The sequence below is a fragment of the Linepithema humile genome, chromosome 4, assembly GCF_040581485.1.
Source record: "Linepithema humile isolate Giens D197 chromosome 4, Lhum_UNIL_v1.0, whole genome shotgun sequence".
NCBI lineage: Eukaryota > Metazoa > Arthropoda > Insecta > Hymenoptera > Formicidae > Linepithema > Linepithema humile.
In genome coordinates, this window is record NC_090131.1 from 26,351,532 (window position 1) to 26,373,532 (window position 22,001).

The 22,001-nt window shown below is 39.0% G+C and overlaps 1 protein-coding gene across 5 annotated transcripts in view; it reads left to right on the forward strand.

Annotated features, from left to right (window-relative positions):
• cnc (cap-n-collar) overlaps positions 1-22,001 on the forward strand; it is a 99,546-nt gene that overhangs the window by 44,071 nt on the left and 33,474 nt on the right. For all 5 annotated transcript variants that reach the window (XM_067353289.1, XM_067353288.1, XM_067353290.1 and 2 more), the window contains 2 exons: positions 14,939-15,249; positions 15,725-15,934. In XM_067353289.1, coding sequence (XP_067209390.1) covers positions 14,939-15,249; positions 15,725-15,934 — 521 coding nt within the window. The remainder of the gene's footprint in view (positions 1-14,938; positions 15,250-15,724; positions 15,935-22,001) is intronic.

Below are 22,001 nucleotides of genomic sequence, written 5' to 3' on the forward strand. Positions count from 1 at the left end.
CGTTAATTGAATAGATTTACAACTGCAAAGCATTTTATTCGCTCATTCGACATATCGTGATATGAAAATATCGAAAATAGAAAAACGCATACCGTGCGCAATTTGATTGAGGTAAAACTTATTCAAACGTCACTATTATCATTCGAACGTCTATTATCATGGACGTATAATTTTTTTATTAGCGTTTGTGATCGGTCAACGACTGCAACAAGCGTAACCCAACCGGTCCGCTCGTGATACTTTTATATTTATTATTACGATACGTCTATGCGAACGGAAAGGTTCGAATAATCGCGTAGCCGGCTATTAGCACCTTCGATACTCAATAACCTTTATCGAGATCGATGTTGCATTGAGAGATATATCGGTTTTCGTTACGCCTCGTGAGATCCAAGTCGTGTAATAGGCGTTCAAGCTCGACAACTCCGCCTTCGTAGATATTATGCCTGCGACATTATCTGCGGCTTTGACTATACATACGTACAGAGGAGAGTAGACTGCACGAGGTTGTCGAGCGGAAACTTTATAATCCACGTAAAAGCGGAACAATTTGTTGACGATCTGCACCTCGCCAGATATTGAATAGTGCTATGCAAAAAGGGATTAGTCTTCAAAAAATTCGTTGACGAGTTGAGCACTTGTCAGATGTTGAATAGTGTTACGCAAAAAGGGATCGGTCTTCAAAAAAATTAAAAACCAATGCGGAAGATGAAGACGGCATTTACCGCTTGATAGCGATGTAATTATGATCGCGAAGAATTACAATTATTACGGAGATAATATATAAATACCGAATACTTAAAAGAATTACGATACAGTGCACATTTTCTTTTAAGAAATACATATTACAACAAATATCGGTTGAATGAATATTTATAATTATTTTTTAGTACAGTCATTTGCAACACAAATTGGGTTTAAAAATAAAATTGAATAAAAAGTCTGCAAATCTTTCAAGTTCCAGTAGCATCAATTTCGTAAGAGGCAACGCAACTGTTTCAGTATTTTAATTCGGGGAAATTGTATATCGACAATGGACGATAGATTCGAGATGAAGAGGAACAGCGAAATTGGGAGTGGTTGAGACTCTCGATAGAAACGCATGCGTGAACGTATAAAACAGAACATCTGCCACGTGCGCGGGCGGCGCGTAGTGCGTGGATCCGTGCGTGACTGAAATCTCGAGGGGGAAGATCGTGAAAAGCATGGCCGCATCCGCCATGCGTGTGCGCAGCCGTCCAGGCACGGTCGATTATTATTTTTTTGTCTAATTCCAGCTCTAATATCGAAATGTTAATTAATGGATAGACGTAGAAGCTGTTATTAGAAGACGTATGCATAAGTGTAGTCTTATCGAATCTCATTACATTATACTTATGAAGTTCAGAGGTGAAACGAACCAATTTTCTCCGTGAATAAAATTGAGTTTTTTTGACCATTCTGTAGGCGACCTCATTAAAGATAGTGCTTCGAGCTTTCATTAACGTATTTCTTACATAAAGTGTTATTTCATGAAAATGTCAATAACATTTTTTGTAATTTATTAGAGTAGTGTAACACTTATGTAACCAGAAACATCCGAATAGCTAAGCATAACATTTTTTTAATTCGCCTAAGAAAGATCTGTTTTCACGTTACATAAAATTTCAATTCTTAATAATCCTCTTATCCTCGCAAAAAATATAAAAGACGTTAGAAGTTACCTTAGATAACTTCATGATCACATAACAGTCTATTTTAACGTCAGATGAGTTGATTCGATCTATTTTTGAATTTCAATAACAGTCGCAAGTTATATCACGGTTATAATCACGACACCAGTATGCCAATGAATTAATAACACGGTATACATTCTTCGTCGATATATATTTTTCGTTGATAAATAGAGAAAGATGGTAGCAAAAAAAAACATGGAACCGAGAAAATGCAATCGGCGCAAGGAGTGATAGATAGTAATCGATAGACCGCGTTGTGTTAATTTCCGCTTCAATTCGTCAAGGATTGCCTCAAGGGAAAAAAATAATATCCGACTATCTCCACGCGTGGCAATAGCCGTGACCAATTCCTACCGAAGTGGATTTGGAATTAGACGCGGAACCCCACTTCAGATCACACGGGATCGGGTGCTCTGCGATTCTCGAAAACTCCTCGTCATCCCTCCTTTCGAATAACTGCAAAAAAATCAGCTTGGATTATAATTTTCTTCTTTGCGCTCTTTTTAATCTTCGTAAAAAATCTAGACGTTTCGAGAACTGTGACGGAAAACGACTGCGAAAGATCAAAGGATTCAACGATAATAAATTCGGACATTGTCTCTCTGAAAGAATTCATTACTATCCTTTAATATAAATCCTTTTGATCCTTCGCAGTTCCTGCCACAGTTCTCGAAAAAGTTCGGCTTTTTTTAAAGAGATTCAAAGCGCACGGGAAAGGAGAAAATTATAGTTCAAGCTGGATTTTTTTTTTACAGTTCCCAGAAATTCGTTTTTTACGAGACAATTTTGGTGAACGCGAATCGAGTCCTCACCACATCCCGAGAGAATCAATATTTGGAGCTGTGCGTGTTCCGCCATGTTAGTCCAGCTATGCCAGCGGCCCCCATGGGGGATGTGCCTGTGAGGGGCAGCTGGCGAGGCGTGTATGGGGTTACAGGGATACTCGGGGCCATGACTTGCCACATCCACCCCTGTAACACGAGCACGCACCATTACTCATATCGCGGCTCGTTGCACGCCACGGATTCGGGACGAATCCAGAAGGGCACTTCCAGGAAGCTTCAGGATGAAAATACGCGGCAACAATAGCCGCGACGTTATGTCTAGCTTCGTGCCGGCGCAGCGCGCAATACAAAAATATAATCGCGCTAGCGCGCCACGTGATGCAAAAATATAATCGCGCCGAAATTGGGACGTTTTGCGAAACATGTAGACTTCGTATATTGCGCGTAAACGACCCGGATCTGTAATAAAGCTAATATAATTAGTACATACACGATGGCGTCATAACGTCATAAACATCATGAAACGCTATTTAATCTTTATGAAATTTATTTAAATAGCTATATGTCAAATTAGACAATTATTTATGACACAAAGTGTTTTTCATAGGAAAAAGTTTCACCCGCATTCAAAGATGATTAGCGATAATTGTGAATAGGGAAAGAGATGTTTGATTTTTAGCGCGTCTTGCACCATATGTACCATACTTCCGCGCACGTGTTAAATACGCAGATCCGCGCGAAACTAACTAACTAATTAAACTCCGAATTCCACCTTTGTGAAACCGCGACCGTTCGTCATGCAATGCAAGCGCGAAATGATAATGCTCGAAATTATCTGGCGAATATCTCGCCAGTACAGAGCATACAGGCATTATCTGTAATGAAGGCTGACGTTGATAAATATAATTATAATAATGTATTATGTTTCGTAGAACTCTCGCAAACCGAGTAGCGGTTCGAATACCGATCGTAACGTACGGCGTAATTATATCTGCACAGATTGGTGAGCCGGCACCAATCCTTCGTCCGAGCGCTTTAATTAATCCCTTCGTTAATCTCACATTAATAAAATGGAATACAGCGTCGCTATAGAGCGCCCGTTTAAAGCCGCGTCGACGTGCTCGACAAAAGGGCCGGATTCCTCTCGACGAGCACGAGCGGCTGCTCCTCCGCTTCTTCGCCGCATCCTTCGTCGTATATCTCAAACGTTTCAATCCTATCGGCGGATTAAAACATTAACATAAAACTCGTATTAAAGTCGGGCTGCACAGAATGTCGGTGATGACGACAGTCGCCAGTAACGATGAAAAATTAAGTTCGTGGCACCTTCTCCTCTTTCCTCTCTTCCATTTGGCTTTTCGAAGTTCTTGCCGCCACACAATAGAGCTTGTCTACAGTCTGTAGAAGTCGTTACCTGGTTGAGATCGCCTCTACGATTTTGTGAGGTTTTTTGCAAATCATGCTAGTTCTATAAGCGACCGGCTTGCCTCACTGCTCGTCGAAACTTCACCGAATTCGACTTTCGACTTTTGCTACCGGATAATAACACAATGCGTCCATTCCTTTGGAGAAGAAACTTTTTTCATCAGCTTCGCAGGCATTCATTATTAACGACATTTTCCAAGTCTCTATTTTTACTTGAATGGGTTTCTAAATCGAAAACATCCGAATTTGTTAAGAAATTTTATATCTTCTTTTTATAACTGAATATCTCTGCGTGGTTTAAATCTTTACACTATTGTCGGATAAATCACATTGAAACGTAAAGTATTCTTCTCTAAGCCGGATAAAACACGAGCTCGAGTATGGAAAAGAATGCAAAGCCAAACATTAAATAAACAAAAGACGGTACTGCTAGGACAGTAAGGCGAGATTCTTCTATGGCAGAATTGAGTGTTGATTTAGGATAGATATGTATCAGACCGCGTGGGTTAAGGTCAGCCTGTCACCTGAAGTGCCATTAGCTCTTTCTAGACACCCTCTCCGTTTTACCTCCAACCTGTCATTAGTGCATCAAGATATTTTTTTGTCGATAGACTTTCCTGAGAATTTCTCGCGAGCAATAAGGGCTATGGTTACTTTGTATCAATCAGCCATCGGAATAAACTCTATTCAATAGAAACGATAATAGTACACGCATCATAGATGCATGTATAGGCTTATTCGCAATCTTATTTATGAGCTTTATTACAATTAAACTAGCATTCATTATTCTTGAGAAATCCGACAAGAAAAATATCCGTGAAGAAGAAAGTTTGCAATCGTTTCACTCTGATATCATTTCCTTTCGCAATCAATATGGCGAATATAAAAAGCAAAAAATAAAATTAGAAAGATATAAGGAATATTGGAAACATATGCAGATAATATTTGAAGATACGGAATTTTTGAAACCGACTGAAATAATTCCATACGTTGTAATGTTAAATTAATTGGAAAAGTTTCTCACACGAAAAGAAAATTATAACTAACATCTTAATAAACTTCTCTACTTATCTAGAAAAGACGAAAGTTCTTTCACATATGAAGAGGGTGATAATAGTTAGAGATTGACCGATTTAAAATCTGTTTTGTCATGTGGGTTACTATGTCCCGTGGAAGAATTTGTGCATCACCACAACTTGCAACAAGGAACTTTGGAAGTCAGACCGAGACATGTTATAAATCAGCGCACTCGCGAGTTAGGCTAAGAAAAGCAAATCCGCGCGATCAAATCATGCAGCACGAATGCAGCGTGCATTTACAAATACATGCGGATTTAAACAAGCTGTCTGCATTAATTTAAATCGAAATGTAGCAGTATTTCTATATACAGCAATTTAGATTTTCGACAAATCAACGGAGATTTGTTGAATTTTCATATAAATTTATATTGCCGGATTATTTCTTCTGGATATTATTAATCAATGGACAAAAAAAATTACATCCGCAAATATGAAGTGTTAGTGTCCAGCCAGCTGGACCGACGCCTCCAATATGACGGGCCAAGCCGGCAGAAGATACGTAACGGGAGATGAAGTTTTCAAATGAAATTAATCCGAACACGGTAAATCTCCTTACGTGGAGCGTTACTCTGGACATAAAATCGCGATAGCATCTGTCTCGCGAAAAACATTTCTCGCCGGCCGACGCTCGACTATGCCGCGCTCACTTTTACAACGTATCCAATAAATCGCGAGTTTTATTGGACAGGCGACGCTTTATAATAAAATATTCCTTACAAGCTACTGTGGTTTGCCCGACGTAGTTTGTCCGGTTTGAGCAACAAAAGGCACACTTGAAGGAAGCACCGTCGCTTCGTGTCTGGCCAGATGACCGACGCCTCCAATATGACGGGCCAGGCCGGAAGAAGATATGTAACGGGAGACGAAGTTTTCGGAAGTCGAAATGAGAAAAATGCACCTTCTAAGCATGACTCGACTACCGCGTGGCTGGCTCTCTCGTGGTGGACGCGTGGCTATCGAAAAGTGCAAGCTAGACACGAAGAGAGAACGTCATACTATGAGGTGGCAACAATGCTCATTGACGGCCACCGTCAGATCGAGAATGACTTGTACGTATGAGGTGTTAGCAAGGTTTCTGACCTCGTTTTCAGAATTCTGCCTTGCGTACAAGTGCCGTCCTGATTACCTTGCCCTTTCTCGAGTCCTGGAAAAATTCAAATTTTACGTATAGTTCGAAATGAGCATAGTTTGTTCTTGATATTCAGCGGTCTTGATTCTGCCTATCGTGCTATTTTAGTTTAGCAATCGCGCGATTTATAAATCGGGTTTAAGTGACTTTCTAACGCTTAGAAAATTGCAACAGCGAAAGATTCATTCTCTTATTCGTAATTATATTGTCAATGCTTGTGCTGCTTTTATAATTTTAGACGAAAGAGACTGTCTAGGGACAGTGATGCAAGTTAAATGTGCGTGCGTGCGTTTTTGCTTCAGAAAAATAAGTCTATCAGTTGTAACTATATCCATTACGCTGTTTGACGTAGATTTTCGTGTTTACTTCCACGATTACCGAACCGTGTCATGATGTATTCACGGATCTGTAAACTGTTTGCTCGAAAAGAAAGGTGTGACATCGTTTTTGTGAGCGTATTCGATTACGCGGCACGTCCGTTGTCTGAGCGATGACCAACGTTTTTCAGTCACCATTATTCCCTTAATTACGTTACCTTACCGTGAATTTCAACGCCCGAGTCCGTTCTACAATTGCGCGCTGCAATTCACGCCTCATTGTTAGTCAAAAATGACTGCCGATGTCCGAAACTTGTAAAGCTCCACGCAACCGTGAAAATACTTAAACTGTAAAATTTAACTGCTCTATTATAGCGCTTTCTTTCACAGATATAGACAGACAGAAAGTTGCAAATGCAAAAAAAAATAAACTTGTATACGGGGCCGAAATATAATTAAGCACTCGTTTGAAAATGTATGACTTATTACTGGTTTATACCACTATTCCGCGCTCAAGAGCCCATGTGTTAATCACCACTAAAGAATGATGCTTAAAAAATGATTGTGCGCAATTTTATAATTTCCGACGCTAAGAATGATGAAAAATTTATTTTCGTGTCATTGTATTAAGTGTTACGAGGTAATCGGCAAGTCGGATGTATTAAAGGAAACGGGTTCAGGCCACTTTCCGACGGCGTGTTGCTTTTCAGCCCGCTGTTCAATAACAAGCTCGTATTACGTCTTTGACAAAGAAACGAAGAGAGAAACAGTCAAAGAGTGCAAGCTGGTGTCAACCGGCGTTCCGGAACGAGTACAGAATATTGACGGAATATCGGAAAGCACAAGTTCATGCAGCTACTATTATTTATCGACTGCATAAAGTGTCTCAGGCTGCGCTCTTCAGGACAGTTCCACAGGATCGACTGTGTATTGTTACGTTACAGTTTTGTCGACAGTTCTATAGCTTATTCGCGGCGACGTACTGGCAGATACAGTGATTTGCACTTATTGGTTAATAAATCAGTGCTATGGCGATGCATTTGCCATTAGATGCCGATATTCTTCGACACATTTATGACGAAGTGACGTTGGCGTGGTAAATTGAAATAGCGTCACTCTTCTCTTTGGATAGTCTGGATCGATTCGCGAAATTGCTCATAGAAAATGGCGCAGCGTTTTTCGGATCTGAATTGTAAGAAGCAACAATTAATAACGAACAAGGCTATGCTGAAAATTACGTGTGTAGCAAATTTTAAACGTTATTTAGTAAAAAGAATGAATTCTTTGAAGATTTCTAATTCTTATTCGATTTATAAGAAAAACTATCCACGCATACATAAATTGTGATATCGTCAAAGATTATCATAATCATAAAATTCGCGCATCTATCGAAGCCATTGTCAAGCAGCGTGCAGCGCAATACACATACATATATCGATACTGACCGTATCGGTGGCAATTATGAAATTATTCCAATACACATGCCGACTGATCTCGAACTGCGCTCGAATGAGAGTGACGACACAAGAATAAAGGGTATCAATGGAGCAGGCATTTGACAGGATTTAGATAGCATCTTAACAGCGGTGGTTTACAAGCTTTATCATCCGGCGGTTTTAACCTAGTGACTGGCTCTTAGAACGGCTAGTCACTGTGAGGACTAAATAGGCATGTTTATACGAACATATAAAAACAATGCTAATACGAAATCATAGCAGCAATGGATCTCTCCATTGCCTCTATGGTTTTTATCCATTATTTGTTTTTTTTCTATTCACTTTTTGTCATAATACTTCAGATGCATTAATATTTAGATGCGTTCAATAAATTTTAAACCATTCAACTGCATATGCATTTAAAATCATCTTTCGAAGTGTTTAGTAATTAATGTCAAACGGGAAGTCTTTGATGAGCATAATTAACATGATGAACATAGTAATTTAAAATATGCATTACTTTTTGTTTTTATAATCAACTTTTAAGTTAATATTAAATTAAAGTTTAGTTAATGAAAGATAAAGTTATAAGAATTGTTCCACATCAAATAGCTATTTGAAACATAATTCTTCCGTCAATGTTTTTTCAACTCAAGTCAATATAAAATAAGCCTTTATAGTTTATGTAATTAGATTTTCATATAATATTCATAATTATTACAACCCCTCTGTATTTTTCCATTAGAAAAAGAGAGAAAATGGTATCTCTCGTAAAACCGATTTCTATCGCGACCGATATTACGACAAACGCTATTGGAGCAATTGACGCGGTCCTCGGGGGTGAGAGGGAGGGCGGCTAAGTCGGGGGATGACTCGGGGCTATGCCAAGGCAAGATGCACCCCTGACTAAGCCCGTGGCACGGCAACGTCGAGCGGATCAAGCCCGGGTATACGTTCCCGGGTCGCAGTGGGGAGCCGGAGAATGGCATTACGGGTAGAGAGACCTTCCCTCCCTTCCCATCTCGCCTCCAAGCCGCACATTGTCTGGCAGCCATATTGGAGTAACAGCCAACCCCGTCGTGATTGGTCCGTTTTTTAACGGAGAGCCCGTGGCTTGGCACAATACGCGACCAGCCCGTGGTTAGGCAATGCCTGGCTACGCGATAGTCTATCAGTCGACTCCATGCTGCGCCCGCTTCGAACTCGTCTGTCGGTGGTGCCGGGGTATTATGACTCTCCTCAAGATCGGATCGTATAACGTAGAGGCGATCCGCGCCACAACTCGATAAAAGGGAATCCCCTGTTCAGTCCGCGTGCGTCGCGTTTTCGCAATTTCTCCTCGTCAAAAGTCCGCCGTCGGAAGTCCTTGGCCGACGACGATGATGATGATGATGATGATGATCTAAGATCATTCGCGCGATACTACACACAGCGATAGTGTAACGTCTCTAAAGGCGCTGAAGGATGCGTTGAGGATTAGCGCGCACCTTCCGAGGTTCCGAGTACGGACAAGTTGCTCGCGCAGTAGACATCCTGTTCGCGATCGGAGTACTCGTTATGCAAGATCGACGCTCCAGCTGCATTCTGGAGAATGACACTACTATTCGAGATGCGGATCCGCAAATGAAATGATGTGTCTAGTGCGAGGACATAAGTATACGTTAATAATTGTTCGCGGTTGATACGATGATAGTTTAGTGACTGAAGTACTGCCTTTGTGATTGTGATTACTGTTGTGAACGACGTTTTGGGATTACATCCCGGATTTTTCAACGTCTTGGATTAGGATCTAGAAGGTAAAGCTATGCGTAAGAAAAGCGTCAGACGGTTGCATTCGCAACCGTCGTGTGGAAGCGCGACTCGAAGGATTGCATAACGCGAACACGTGTTTAACAGCAATTTGTCTTAATCGCCGCGATTTGACAACAGATATGCAACGTGCCATTGACAATGCTCACGATGGTGAACTGAGTTTACCAAGTCGAATCTTGCATATTGTCGCGCGTTGATTAATTCTTCTTACATTTCTCATAATTTGCCTTCGAATATTATTTGTAAATATTTGCGTCATAGTTTCAGCTCTTGTTATAATTTAAAAATTAATATTTTTGCATTAAATATATATTTAGGTAATTATAAATAATTATGTTTCATAAATAATTTTAATATGAGCAATCTTGAACATAATTGTAAGAATTGTAATTAACAATTACGAATGCATTATGTTTTTAGTAAAAAATTTCGCGTAAATCTGTGCGACGGCTGACAACTATAATTGTTATCCGTAATCTGTTTATACATTATTGCTATACACTATTTTATAAATGCAATATTATGCAAAGAATGATATATAATTTTCCATTTATTATTTGTCAATTCTAATTTTAAATTTTACGTATTTAATGAATAAAAATTAAAATTATTAAGATTCCGACAATAAATATCAAAAATTTAAATGTGAGAAGCAAAAGAGTTAATGCTAGTTGTTCGTGCAAACATGTATTAAAAACAAATAAACATACATCATTTATTCTCTTTTTAATACACGTTTGCACGGACAAATAGCATTGACTCTTTTGTTCCTTATATTTAAATTTTACGAAATTTTAAATGTATTTAAAAGTAGAGTACTATTTATGTATCTATTCATGTGTTTATTAATTAATGAAATCACAAATATCATAATTTACATTAATATTATTGGGCAATACTGATAATTTTTTGTTATCTTTACATATAAATTTTTGAAAATTGAATGCAAAATTATTAATTATTTTTGTCTGCATTTACACTCAATAATGATATGCGAAATATTGAATTTCTAATAAACTTTCATGTTTGGTTGAAAAGACTGAACAAAAAGCTTTTCAAGAAACATAAGATATAATAAGCGTAAGACACATTGAGGACGCGTCCATCCAATTGACCGAACGGTTCGCACACTTGTCCGACGAAACAAGACTCGACGAAACGACCGATAATTCGACATCGATCAGCGGCAGGATTGATGACCGTAATTACGATTTATCGTTCACGGCAGGTGACGCGCGACGATTCGCGCGCTCCTTCGACTCCAAATGAGACGTCAAGCTCCGTTCCGGAGTTAATATCGGGAACCAGGCACCAAATTGTCACTCTTTGTTGAATTGCCATGACACACACACACACACATACATACACACACACATATATATATATTTGTCAGCCCCTAGGATAGGACAATCGTACCGGCGCATTTAGTCTCGAGGATTCTGTTCCGGCGTCGCGTCGGATGCCCCTGCGAACGAATAGGAAACGGGCGAACAAGCGCGCGTTCCCGATCCTCGGCACAGAAGGATCGTCGGCACCGAAAATTTTGTCGAGTAATGCAAGAATTATTATCCAACGCGGCGGACCCGTCGAGATGAAGGAAAAAGAAAAAGGGGGAAGGGGAGGGGCGGAAGAAAATGGTCGTTAAGCGTGCGCGCGAAATATGAGAAATGATCTGTCGACGTTCCCGTGGCCGTGGAAAAAGCCGAACGCGGGCTTCAAAGAAGCCGTGGAATTGAAAAAGCCGAAGGGCTGCGCCATTAGATGCAGCGTGATAGAGCGAATTCCATGCGACGGACATGCTTGGTCGAAGGAAAACCCATTCCGACGGCAGAATCTCGAGCACCGAGGAAAACCTTTATTTACTCTTTGAAACCTTAATTATTAGTAACTGTAACAAATTTTAATTCGATCAGAAAGAAATCTTAAACTCTTTACAGCCTAAAGTAATTTTGAAGCAACACTCATTTATCTGTCTTTATTTATATTAATTTTAAAACTCCAATATGCACCTTAATATGGATTTATATGTTGAAAAACATAAAAATTAGTATGATAAAATTATAATAATTTTAATTAATGGTTTCAATTTGATAAACAGAATCATCGTTCTTTCTCAGAATAATATGATACATATAAGATTAATTGTTGATGAAGCTAAATACCAATTAAAAATGAAATCCAACGAGAAATACCTGATCTTTTGATCTTTTGTTCAATGCAGCTCTTCAATTTCTAATCTCATGTATAAAAGAAGATTAGATATAGATATAGTGACTTTTCCCGTCTACTAATTTTTCCACTTTATCGAACATACTTCAGCTCACATTTGTCACAAGATTTTCATTGCGTAATTATTATTGGAAATTATTTCTCTTGATTAAAAAACGGAGAGAAAGTGTATATCGAGACATTTTTGCTGTCTTTAATACCCACATGCACACATAGTAAATTTCTATCGGGGAGAAATAAGGACGCGACGTAAATTACATTCTATAAATATCTGTTATAACAGAAAGAGGCAGACGGGGCACGATAATAAAAATCACAAAAAATTATACCGCGCCGGTTAAAAATTATGTCTGTACCAATTACGCGTGGCGCACACGTCGGTGTGTATGCGGCTGAAAGTAATTTTACCTCGTAATTCCCGCGGGCTTTACATAGGCTTTACGTCGTACGGGAAGGGGCTGGTTCCGACTTCCCTCAAATTATAGGCGGCCATTATCGCGCGGTCGGCCTCGCATTTGGGCCAGACAATGGCCGCCACCACTCGTTAATGTAATAGGCATCCGAAAGGTGCGATCTCTCTCTCTTTACTTCGAGGCACCGGCACTCACCGATAGTAGCCGCGCAGGACGAAAATCCTCCTCTTCCACGGCCAACCTGTCCGTCGTTTTGTCGGGCCGACCTGCCCGACTTCCAGGCAGCCCCCGAAGAGGAATTATTATTTTATGAGATTATTATCTCTAATAACATCGACCGGCCGCGGGGAGAAAAAGGAGTGTGCTTTTGTGTTCGATGGAAATGTTCACACGTAGAAGTAGCTCGCTCAAGTTGCTTGATAATATCAACGTTTTGTGTCAAAGGTTCAGGTAGAAATTTTAGAAGTTCTTATACCTGATGTCGGTCACGCGCAAAATATTAAATATTCTGCGGCTAAATATAATAATTGCCGTCAATAGAAAAGGAAAGCTAGCAAAACACTGTTTAGCTTAATACTTTACCTACATTTTTCGAATCTTTCTTAAAAAACTATACGATTATTGTCAAAATTTATATAGCATAAGCTTTTGGCTCTTTTAGTTATTATTCACTAAATATTATATAAATTACATTATTAATCTCACTCACATTTGAATATTTCAGTTTTATGAAACAGTAGTACACATAATTATAATAATCAGCAATGCCCAAATTAAAATTAAGCCTCTGAAATTGTTTTATTAATTTATCAAATTTTTTATCGTGTAAAATTAATTCACAGTTATAGAAAACAGTAGTATTTTTATTTAGACACGCTCTAACATAGAGCTAAAGAAACAATTTTTCAACGCAGCTCATTGCTCGGATATGAAAATGTTATTTGTCTGTTTGAAGCATATAAAATTACAATGTGTTGGTTATCCGCTGCGTATTCTGGAAACCGTGAACAATTCGAACAGCCTTGCCTATGTCATCTCTTGTGTATACGCAAGGGATGAGATGTATTATAGTAACGTGCGATTGGCCGAAAGGCGGGAACATATGGGGACTGCTGAAACTTGCAGGTGGATCTTCAACAACATCTTCCTTTGTACTTCAATTAGTTCAGCTTTCCTCTCTCCCTCTCTCTTTCTCTCTTTCTTTCCCTCCCTCACTCTCTATTTTTCTCTACCCGAAAAATTTTACCTGTCCGTCGCTAGTTACCAGTTTTCAAGCAGCGTGCTTCGGAATAGGCCGTTTTCTGCCGAGTCATAAGTTTATTCGATATGCAGTAAAATATTGTGAATTTATTTTTTCTCATAACTTCCCGTGCGCATAATAAAGCATCGATAGACGATTAATCACGATACCACTAATTACCTTGTTTATAGCGTGGTGAATGCAAAAGAAGCAAAGATATTTCAGATTACAATAATAATTTTATTGCATCTTTAAGCGCATCGATAAACGTTATGGCAATTTTAATGTATCCGACGAAATAAATCATGTTTTTATTAAATTAAAAAGTGAAGCAAAAAATAATTTCTGCCACGTGGGTCGTACACGCTCCATGCCGAACTTTCCGTATTGTATATTTTTATTTCTAAATGTAACATTATCATTATTTAATAAAATCATGCGTTGATGCTAAAATGTATATTGCAGTTATCATGCCGTGGGTCGCAGTGTAATATGTATAATAATAATATATAAATAAGTGTCTCAACACGTGGGACGTATGTGACACGTGAGGCGCATGCGTGAGGTGTCAACGGAAAATCACCAAAAATCTATCTGGCAGTGAACGTGTTAAATGAGTGGAATATATAGTATTCTAAAGATCGAGCACATTGCTATCGTTGTCGCACATTGCTGTCATTGTCTATACCGCAGCACTGTAAATAGTGCGATATAAATAGATTGCTATAATTAAATGCGTGAGCATTATTTTCTAAATAGCGCATATTGCAAACATAATACAGACATAATGTGATTAAAATGCAAACATGTTCATAATCGTTGTTTCCTTGAGTTTTCAATAACGCAAATATTTACAAATATGCCGAGCGATTTTTATCATCAGTCAATGCAAATGCACGCATAGTGCATATTTAGCTAATTCTTATAAAACAGTTGCAAAAGAGAAACGTAAAAATACATCAACGCACGCGAAAGTGTTAATTCTATAGTGGTTACCTTGCTGATTGAAAATTATGGAATTATACGAATAAGGAAACCTATAGTAACAATCGTCGATGACGTGTCGGAAAGTTGCATAATAGGGCGTATAAGAAATATTCCTGAACGTTGTGCTATACAATTAGGCGACTAATTAAATATTCTTCGAGTGATCTCTGCCCTTACGACTTACACGCGAACTTGTTTACGTTCGTTTGTGTTTCATCACCTGCCGTTTCGAAACACGCGTACTTCTTTTCGCGAGGAATCATATAGCGTTGTAAACGTGCCTTTGTCTCGATCACGCTGGCGGTCGTTGACGATAGATATAAGTTAAATATTGATTCGTCCTCAACGAACATTTATGTACTTCTGTACAGGTGAATACATTCTCAATTCCGGTAGCCAAAACGGTAGTGGAAGTAGCATCGTCGAAGAGGACGATCCGCTTCTCAACGAAGCATCGTTGGCATTAGACAACCACCCCTTGGCTGACCTGTCCGATGATTCTCTGGGGCTAAACGACACTCTAGGATTCGAGCATGACTTTACTTCAGAGTTACTCGGAGGTAGTCTTTTGGAAAACGCCGGCGTAGAGGGCCTTCTTACCAACGATACTCTTGGCTTGCCCGACGAATTTAATCTTGAGGAGGCGCTTCAGCTCGTTGGCCTCGATGAGGCTCAACCAGAGGTTTGTGTGAGACATTTTTGTACTTTGTATTTGGAAGCAATTATCATACAATGTTTTGAGAGAAGTAAATAGTACGTCTGTCTTTAAACTACGATGCGAGCTTTGTGAGGTCATGAAATTTATGTACTCATTTTTTTTCTTTCTGTAGATATCTTTTATATTATTAATTCTACAATTAAACAAAATAAGTTGTTGTTCTTGAGTCGGGTGTCCGCAAAATCAATAAAAAATGTTTTTATTCTTTAAAAATTAAGAAACTTTGTATTCTTTGAGTTTAGCAATAATAATGGTTTTCTAAAAATTACTTTTAGTTATATAATATATAATTTTAGCAAATATGATATTACTTAAATCTTTAATGAGTAAAAGATAACATTAATGTATGTTAAACATGACAGAATATCTTTGTGTGATCAACGTCTTGTCCTTGGCCAAGCTACGACGTTGTGATTATTATAGAAAGCTTGATTATTAGGAAACGAAGCCGGAAGTGAAGAAGAAGAAGAAGAAAGAGGATAGCGTCGAAGACTCCGCAAGTGCAGAGGGTGACGCGGCCATCAGTAACAACGCCTCGAGTAACGTCGAGGTCACAAAGTCATCCAGGTGCGAGGATCCTGAAACCGGCGACATGATTCACGCATCGCATCCCCATTATCCCCATCATCCACACCACCGCTCCTTCCAGGTATGTACGACCCTGATTTCATTACCCGTAGGTTAGAACGTGTTCCAGTGCCTCTCATTACTGCTTACACAATGTCATCATGATTGCGACAATGTAATGATTTATATACAAGCCACGCAGGCTTCTTACTGAACATATATGTCACCTAAGTAAGTCAATGAAATTTTTTATTTCGATGCGCTTTCTGGATGAGATTATCACCTTTCTAGTAACATTCGATCTCAATATATCTCTCAATATTTTGTATTATAGATAATATTTCTAAAGTTTTTATTTTGAATCATTCGCAATTATACATTTTCCAGCCGCAATTTGCCAGAAAAATGGTCCAACTTGTGATAATATGTTTGGTTAAATCGACTTGCATGTCATCTTAATATTCTTCGCGATGTACGGAATTGCAGTTTTGAGAGACGCTGAAGGACGATGATATAGCCGAGAGCAACCACGGCATTTGTGATTTTTCGACATTCCATTAATGAGAGGTTCAAAATGGCGCGATAATACCACGAGGGGAGTGGTGATATACGAAGTAGGAAACAAACGTCAAGGAGATAAGAACAGCGTGCAAAAGCCGCACAGTTAGAGCGGCGTTTACGGTCCATAAACGGGACACTCTTTATTTACAACGTCGACCGCGAAAACACCGGTGCGGCTCCATTCCTGTGGCTCCGCACTTCTCTTTCGGGGATCCGACAATTGCACGTCATAACCGCACTTTAATGTAACGAGGCGATGGAGGCGTAAGAACGTATTAAAAACAGATCGCCATCATAATCTGCATTTTTTGCTGCACAAAAAATTTATTTCTTGTAAATTTCAATTTTCGCAGAATCATTATGCAATTAAAACGGTGGCTCTAAAAGAAGACCACATGAGCAAAAATCTTTTGTTTCAAGAAAAATATTTTTAAATTTTAATGCATTTTTACTTATTGTAATTGCATCTTTCTTATCGTTTTGATTACATCTTTCGTTTACGTATTTACTACGGTATTATACTTACGTATTGTTAGTATGCAATTAATTACACGTTATTACATTCAATTTCCATACTTTAATTAGCAACTGGGTGCAAAAATAGCAAAATATCTTTTATGCATGCTTTTGCAAAGATTTTACGCGACTGTACTATCTGAACTTGAGTATCGACTTTTACATAGTTGGTTAGATAGAAATCTATCTATAGTTTGTTTAAAACTGTTTAAAACAAACTATAGATAATCTCACTATCTAACAATCTAAGCGCGGAAATTACAGATAATCGAGAATTACTCGTTATTTTAAAGGGCTGATATTTGTTCGACACACTTTGTCATGAATTCATGTGACGCATTTTTGCAGTACATGAACGGCCAACTCGCTGATTATAATTACACGCTACTTGTTGGGTCGCTATATATTATTACACCTTGAGCAGCACACTGCATAATTTTTTTCTGGAACTATAATTTATTATCTTTGATACTTTTTGTTTAACGTGTGCAATATGCGACGGACTTTTTATCCGTCTTATTTATCAGAAAGTTTTTAGTTAGCAATATTAATTAAATTCTTTAAAAAGAACTTTTTTTCAGAATTATCAATAATTGACATCAAATAATTTTTCTGTGCGATATAATATTGTGTTTGCCTTTTTAACTTTTTTTATTTTTTACTTGTCTTTTTCCCTCCTTTCTTCCGCGGTTTATTCGTTTAGATCTATTATCATTTTCAGTATTTCAAGTATGGGAGATTTTACTCGGCGTGTTTAAGATTGAGGCGCCATTCGTTGACATTTTATAACATTATAGAATTTTATAGTACTCGCTGAGCAAGTTTTAGATTCACATATATATCGCGCCTATTAGAAAGCCATAAGCACTTGATGTTTCTTGAGCCATTTCCACTAGTTTCGTTCAATGTGCATTTTATAAATTATAAATCAGATTTTATCTGACAGTAGCTTAACAATACCACAAGTGTAATGCGAATGGTATCATTCAGTTATGGCCGCGATAGTTAAATGTAACGCCATACTTCCTAAGTAGTACGAAAACATCCATTTCAGATGTAACGCAATCGCGAATTCCACGTATTGGTACATTTCTATAAATTTCAAAGATACATAAAATTCGACGAACATTTAGTTTTATATACTATATGAAAGAGAAATAATAACTATGTATAAAACATATTGTTTTTATACACATTAGCAGCGTACTCCGATTTTCTCTCATCTATATTATAATATTTACATATACTGAATTCCAATGTGACACACGGAAGCAAATAAGTTACGCGCTCGGTCTCTTAAAGTCCCGTCCCATCGCATTAACGGATTAACAAAATAAACATAGGATATAACTCTTTGAGGCGAAGATCCACACCGTGGACTCGAAGGCACCCTGAAACCCCTTGGAAAGAAAGTAGATATTTTCCCGGACTTAAATTCCGATGCTGTTGCCGGAGCATGTCGCACAATGCATCCCGTCGAGAAATCACATCGTTGTAGGAGAGGACGATCGTGACAATGACCTACCCAGATAGTCCACGGCGAGTACGTCCAGCGAGACGTGACGCAACGCGTACGTGTGCAGGACTTCGCGTGCACGTGGAGGAATACGTCTGAAAAGCTTCCGCCAATGAGAGAGGTGGCGCGAACCCCTACTACCATGAGCCGTGGTGGACGCGATCGCGATGTTTGTGATCCTGGCCGTCGGCGCCGACATTCACGGACGACACGCGGTTGGTAGTGAACGCGAATCCCGCGGAAAAGTCGACTCCACGTTTTGCACGGAGAAGAGGTGGTCTCGCGAGCGAACATCCGTTCATTCGATAGGCGCGCGATAAACGGTTCCGGAAGCGTTTCTTCGAGCCGAGTGCGATCCTGCCGATAGTGTGGTGCACGAATCGTTCTTGCAATCAAGAAGAAGTGGATTCTCGAAGTAGGCGCTGGAACCACGCCTTAGGAAAGATATCGCCGAGCTCCCCGACCGGATATCATCGAGAGGACATTCATATTGTCAATGAAAAACTGGTTGCAAAATGAGGACGTTAGACTTCCGCGATCGATTCGTCCTGGTTTTGCACGTCTGACAAAAAAAAAAATAGTGGCTTCTCTGCGAAGTTCGTAATTTACATTGAGTTTCGTACGTCTGCGATTCAGTCTCGCGAATCTCGGAGTTACGCGAACACTAACCTATGATGCGTAATACGCTATCGAGTCTTAGATTAAACTGCGTGAGACGCAAGTGCGCAAGTGATAAAGCCACCTAGTACAATGACTGTTTCTACAAAACGCATCGCGTTCACTCGTACGAGGTTCGAAACGGTTTGAGAAACTCTTCTCACATCACTCCACGAGACCGCCCACGTTGAATACACAACTCCCCGCTTCATGCGCTTCAAGATGATATTTCGTGTATCGCAGAATCGCCAGTAGCCTGAGATATTCGTCTGAATGCAGAAATAATATTCTGCAGATAATACGAAACGCGGCGGTGATAAAAAAAAAATAGCAGCAGTGATTAAAGTTAAGAGAATTCGGCAATCAAGCTGGCGAACGAAGGTGGAATTTTTGTCAGAAGGAGTTTGCAAGAAGTACTTTCCGAACTTTTTGGCCGTTCGACGAAGGTTGGTGTGGTATCTCGTACCTAATTCGTATTTGAAGAGGGTACACATGAACGACGTGGAGCAAGCCTTCGTCAAGCCGCATCCGCAGACCAACGAGCACACGTGCCAAGGGAATACAGAATGTTGGAGTCTGATATTAGACGAAGGTCTTCTCCAGGTAGATTACGCTAATTGCGCAATATTTGTCGTGATAACTGGATAAAAATTTACAATACGATAACAGATACGATAACTACCGAAGTCGCACACGTGCGAAATCGGTGGCGAAGGAGGTAAAGATTAGCGCAAGGTCTCGTGTACAAGGTTCCGTGGATAAAGAAGTATATCGGAGTTAATAATTGAAAATACTAGCCATTATGTGTTCACTGTGTGGACTGTATTCGCTGCAATTAATTCTAGAACGTGTTTCCGATATGATAAAAACTAGTTAACTTGTATACGCGAAGTAACTTTGTCGCAGCTATGAAAAATTACGTCGAAAAACAGAATACATAAATTTGAATGTAGAACTCGTCGCGACTATAAAGCACCTCATATTTTATAAAGACCCTTATTTTTTTCTTTTTCTTTTTTTTTTTTAATGTTACAGTGACAAAATTATTACCTAAAACGACAATCATCTTGAGCGAAAACATTCAATGTTACGATAGTTGAAAGGTTGACATCGCGGCTCAAAATAATGCGCGCTTTTTAAATAATGATTCTCTCTCTCTCTCTCTCCTTCCTCTTTCTCTCCCTCTTTCTCCGTGTAATTTCTTTCGAAGAAATGTCAAAAAGAGCGGTCTCGGACCGACGTCCCGCTGAAACTCGCTTTCATGCATCTCTAACCGTACGTCATGTGACCTTGCGTCCCGCATGTGCGCGTGTAGAACTGTCATTACAACGCAACCGCCGCCGGTGGAGTATTATATACTCCGCGCGCCGCGTCCGCGGGACTCTCAATACGTAATGAGTACACTAAATTAATATATTCTTACGCCCGGGACCTTTGCCTACAGAGACGGATATGTCGTGCGTATTATGCGGGGAGGACTTACGCAAGAGAACGCGCCGTCGCCGCTCGCGAGCCATATCATTTTTGGAGCTCTTCTCTCACGCGACCGTCGTATTAACACTGACCTCAGTCACCTGTAATTGCTACGTGTTACCATATACACCGAGATACAAACGACGCACACGTAATGCGATCCACTACAGTCGGGCGGCACACGTTTCCGACGTATCGTCGGATCTTTTTTTTTTTTTTTCTTTCTTCGTCTTCGCGAGGAGGACGGCGCGCTTCTGCAAAAGCGAGTCTCGGGTGCGTCGTGTCGACTCGCACAGCTCGGCGCGTAGTTTTTTTATGCAGTTTATCTCTATCGAAGGCGGTTCATAGTTCAGTACACGTGTGTCTAATCTCTGGATAACAATTTGCATTCGAAGGTCTACAAAACTTCATTCATATTCCAACTCTGTTGAGCATGCTTGTGAGATTACGCATTCTTATGTTTCCTACTTTTTTCTCTTATTATTTTTCATACATTATGCAGTTATTTTTTTATCACGTACCTACATTTTATGGATATAATATTTGTAAGAGATGTTTGAATGTGCACTGAAGTAGAAAAAATGTTTATCTGTTTGAAAAAAAGCAAAAGAAAATTAATCATTTTTTTTTCGTCACATTTCATAAACTAGTTTCGAGGAATGCTTTAGAAAAATTCCTAACGGAAACTCTTTCTCGAAGGCAACTATAGTAGCGGAAACGGGGTACTATTTCGACAGGTACTTTTTACCTTGTCATTTAAAGTCTAACGATCTCGATGTCTGGGAAACTGAAAACCTCAAGTGACCATAGCTTGGACAACAGTAGGATATTCTAAGCTTTTAGGATGTAATTAAGTGGTTCGACTTTCAAGCGGATTATCCTTTGATCCTTTATGGATCACTAGCGCCGATCTTTCCATTTAAACGACTACGAGAAATTCCATTATCGAGTCATTTAAAAAAATCTTTACTTTTATTCTGCTAAAAAATAATATTATTATTTTACTAAAAAATATTTTCTGAAAAAGAATCATAATGTTGATGTTTGCTGTAAAACTGAAACTCGGAAAGATTTAACATTTTTCTATGAACTTATTAACTTGTCAATTCTGTATGCAATTCGAAACTTCATTAATACACCACTTAATATTCAATTCAAATTGCATAGTTTATTCTTTAATTTTACAAGCGACAGAGGTGAATAAATTATTCAAAATAATGCATTATAAAAAGTAACATGATAAGTGGATGACATAAAAATTGCTCTCTATTTTGTTTAGTTTATTAAATTCTTGTTGCAAATTATAGATCTACTTTTGCGAGATCGATAAAAGATACATTTAATTTACGTAGTACAGTAAAAAAATTAATTATGCAAAGTAATTAGTAATTACGTACAAAGGCATAAAGAAAGCGGTTGCTATCCT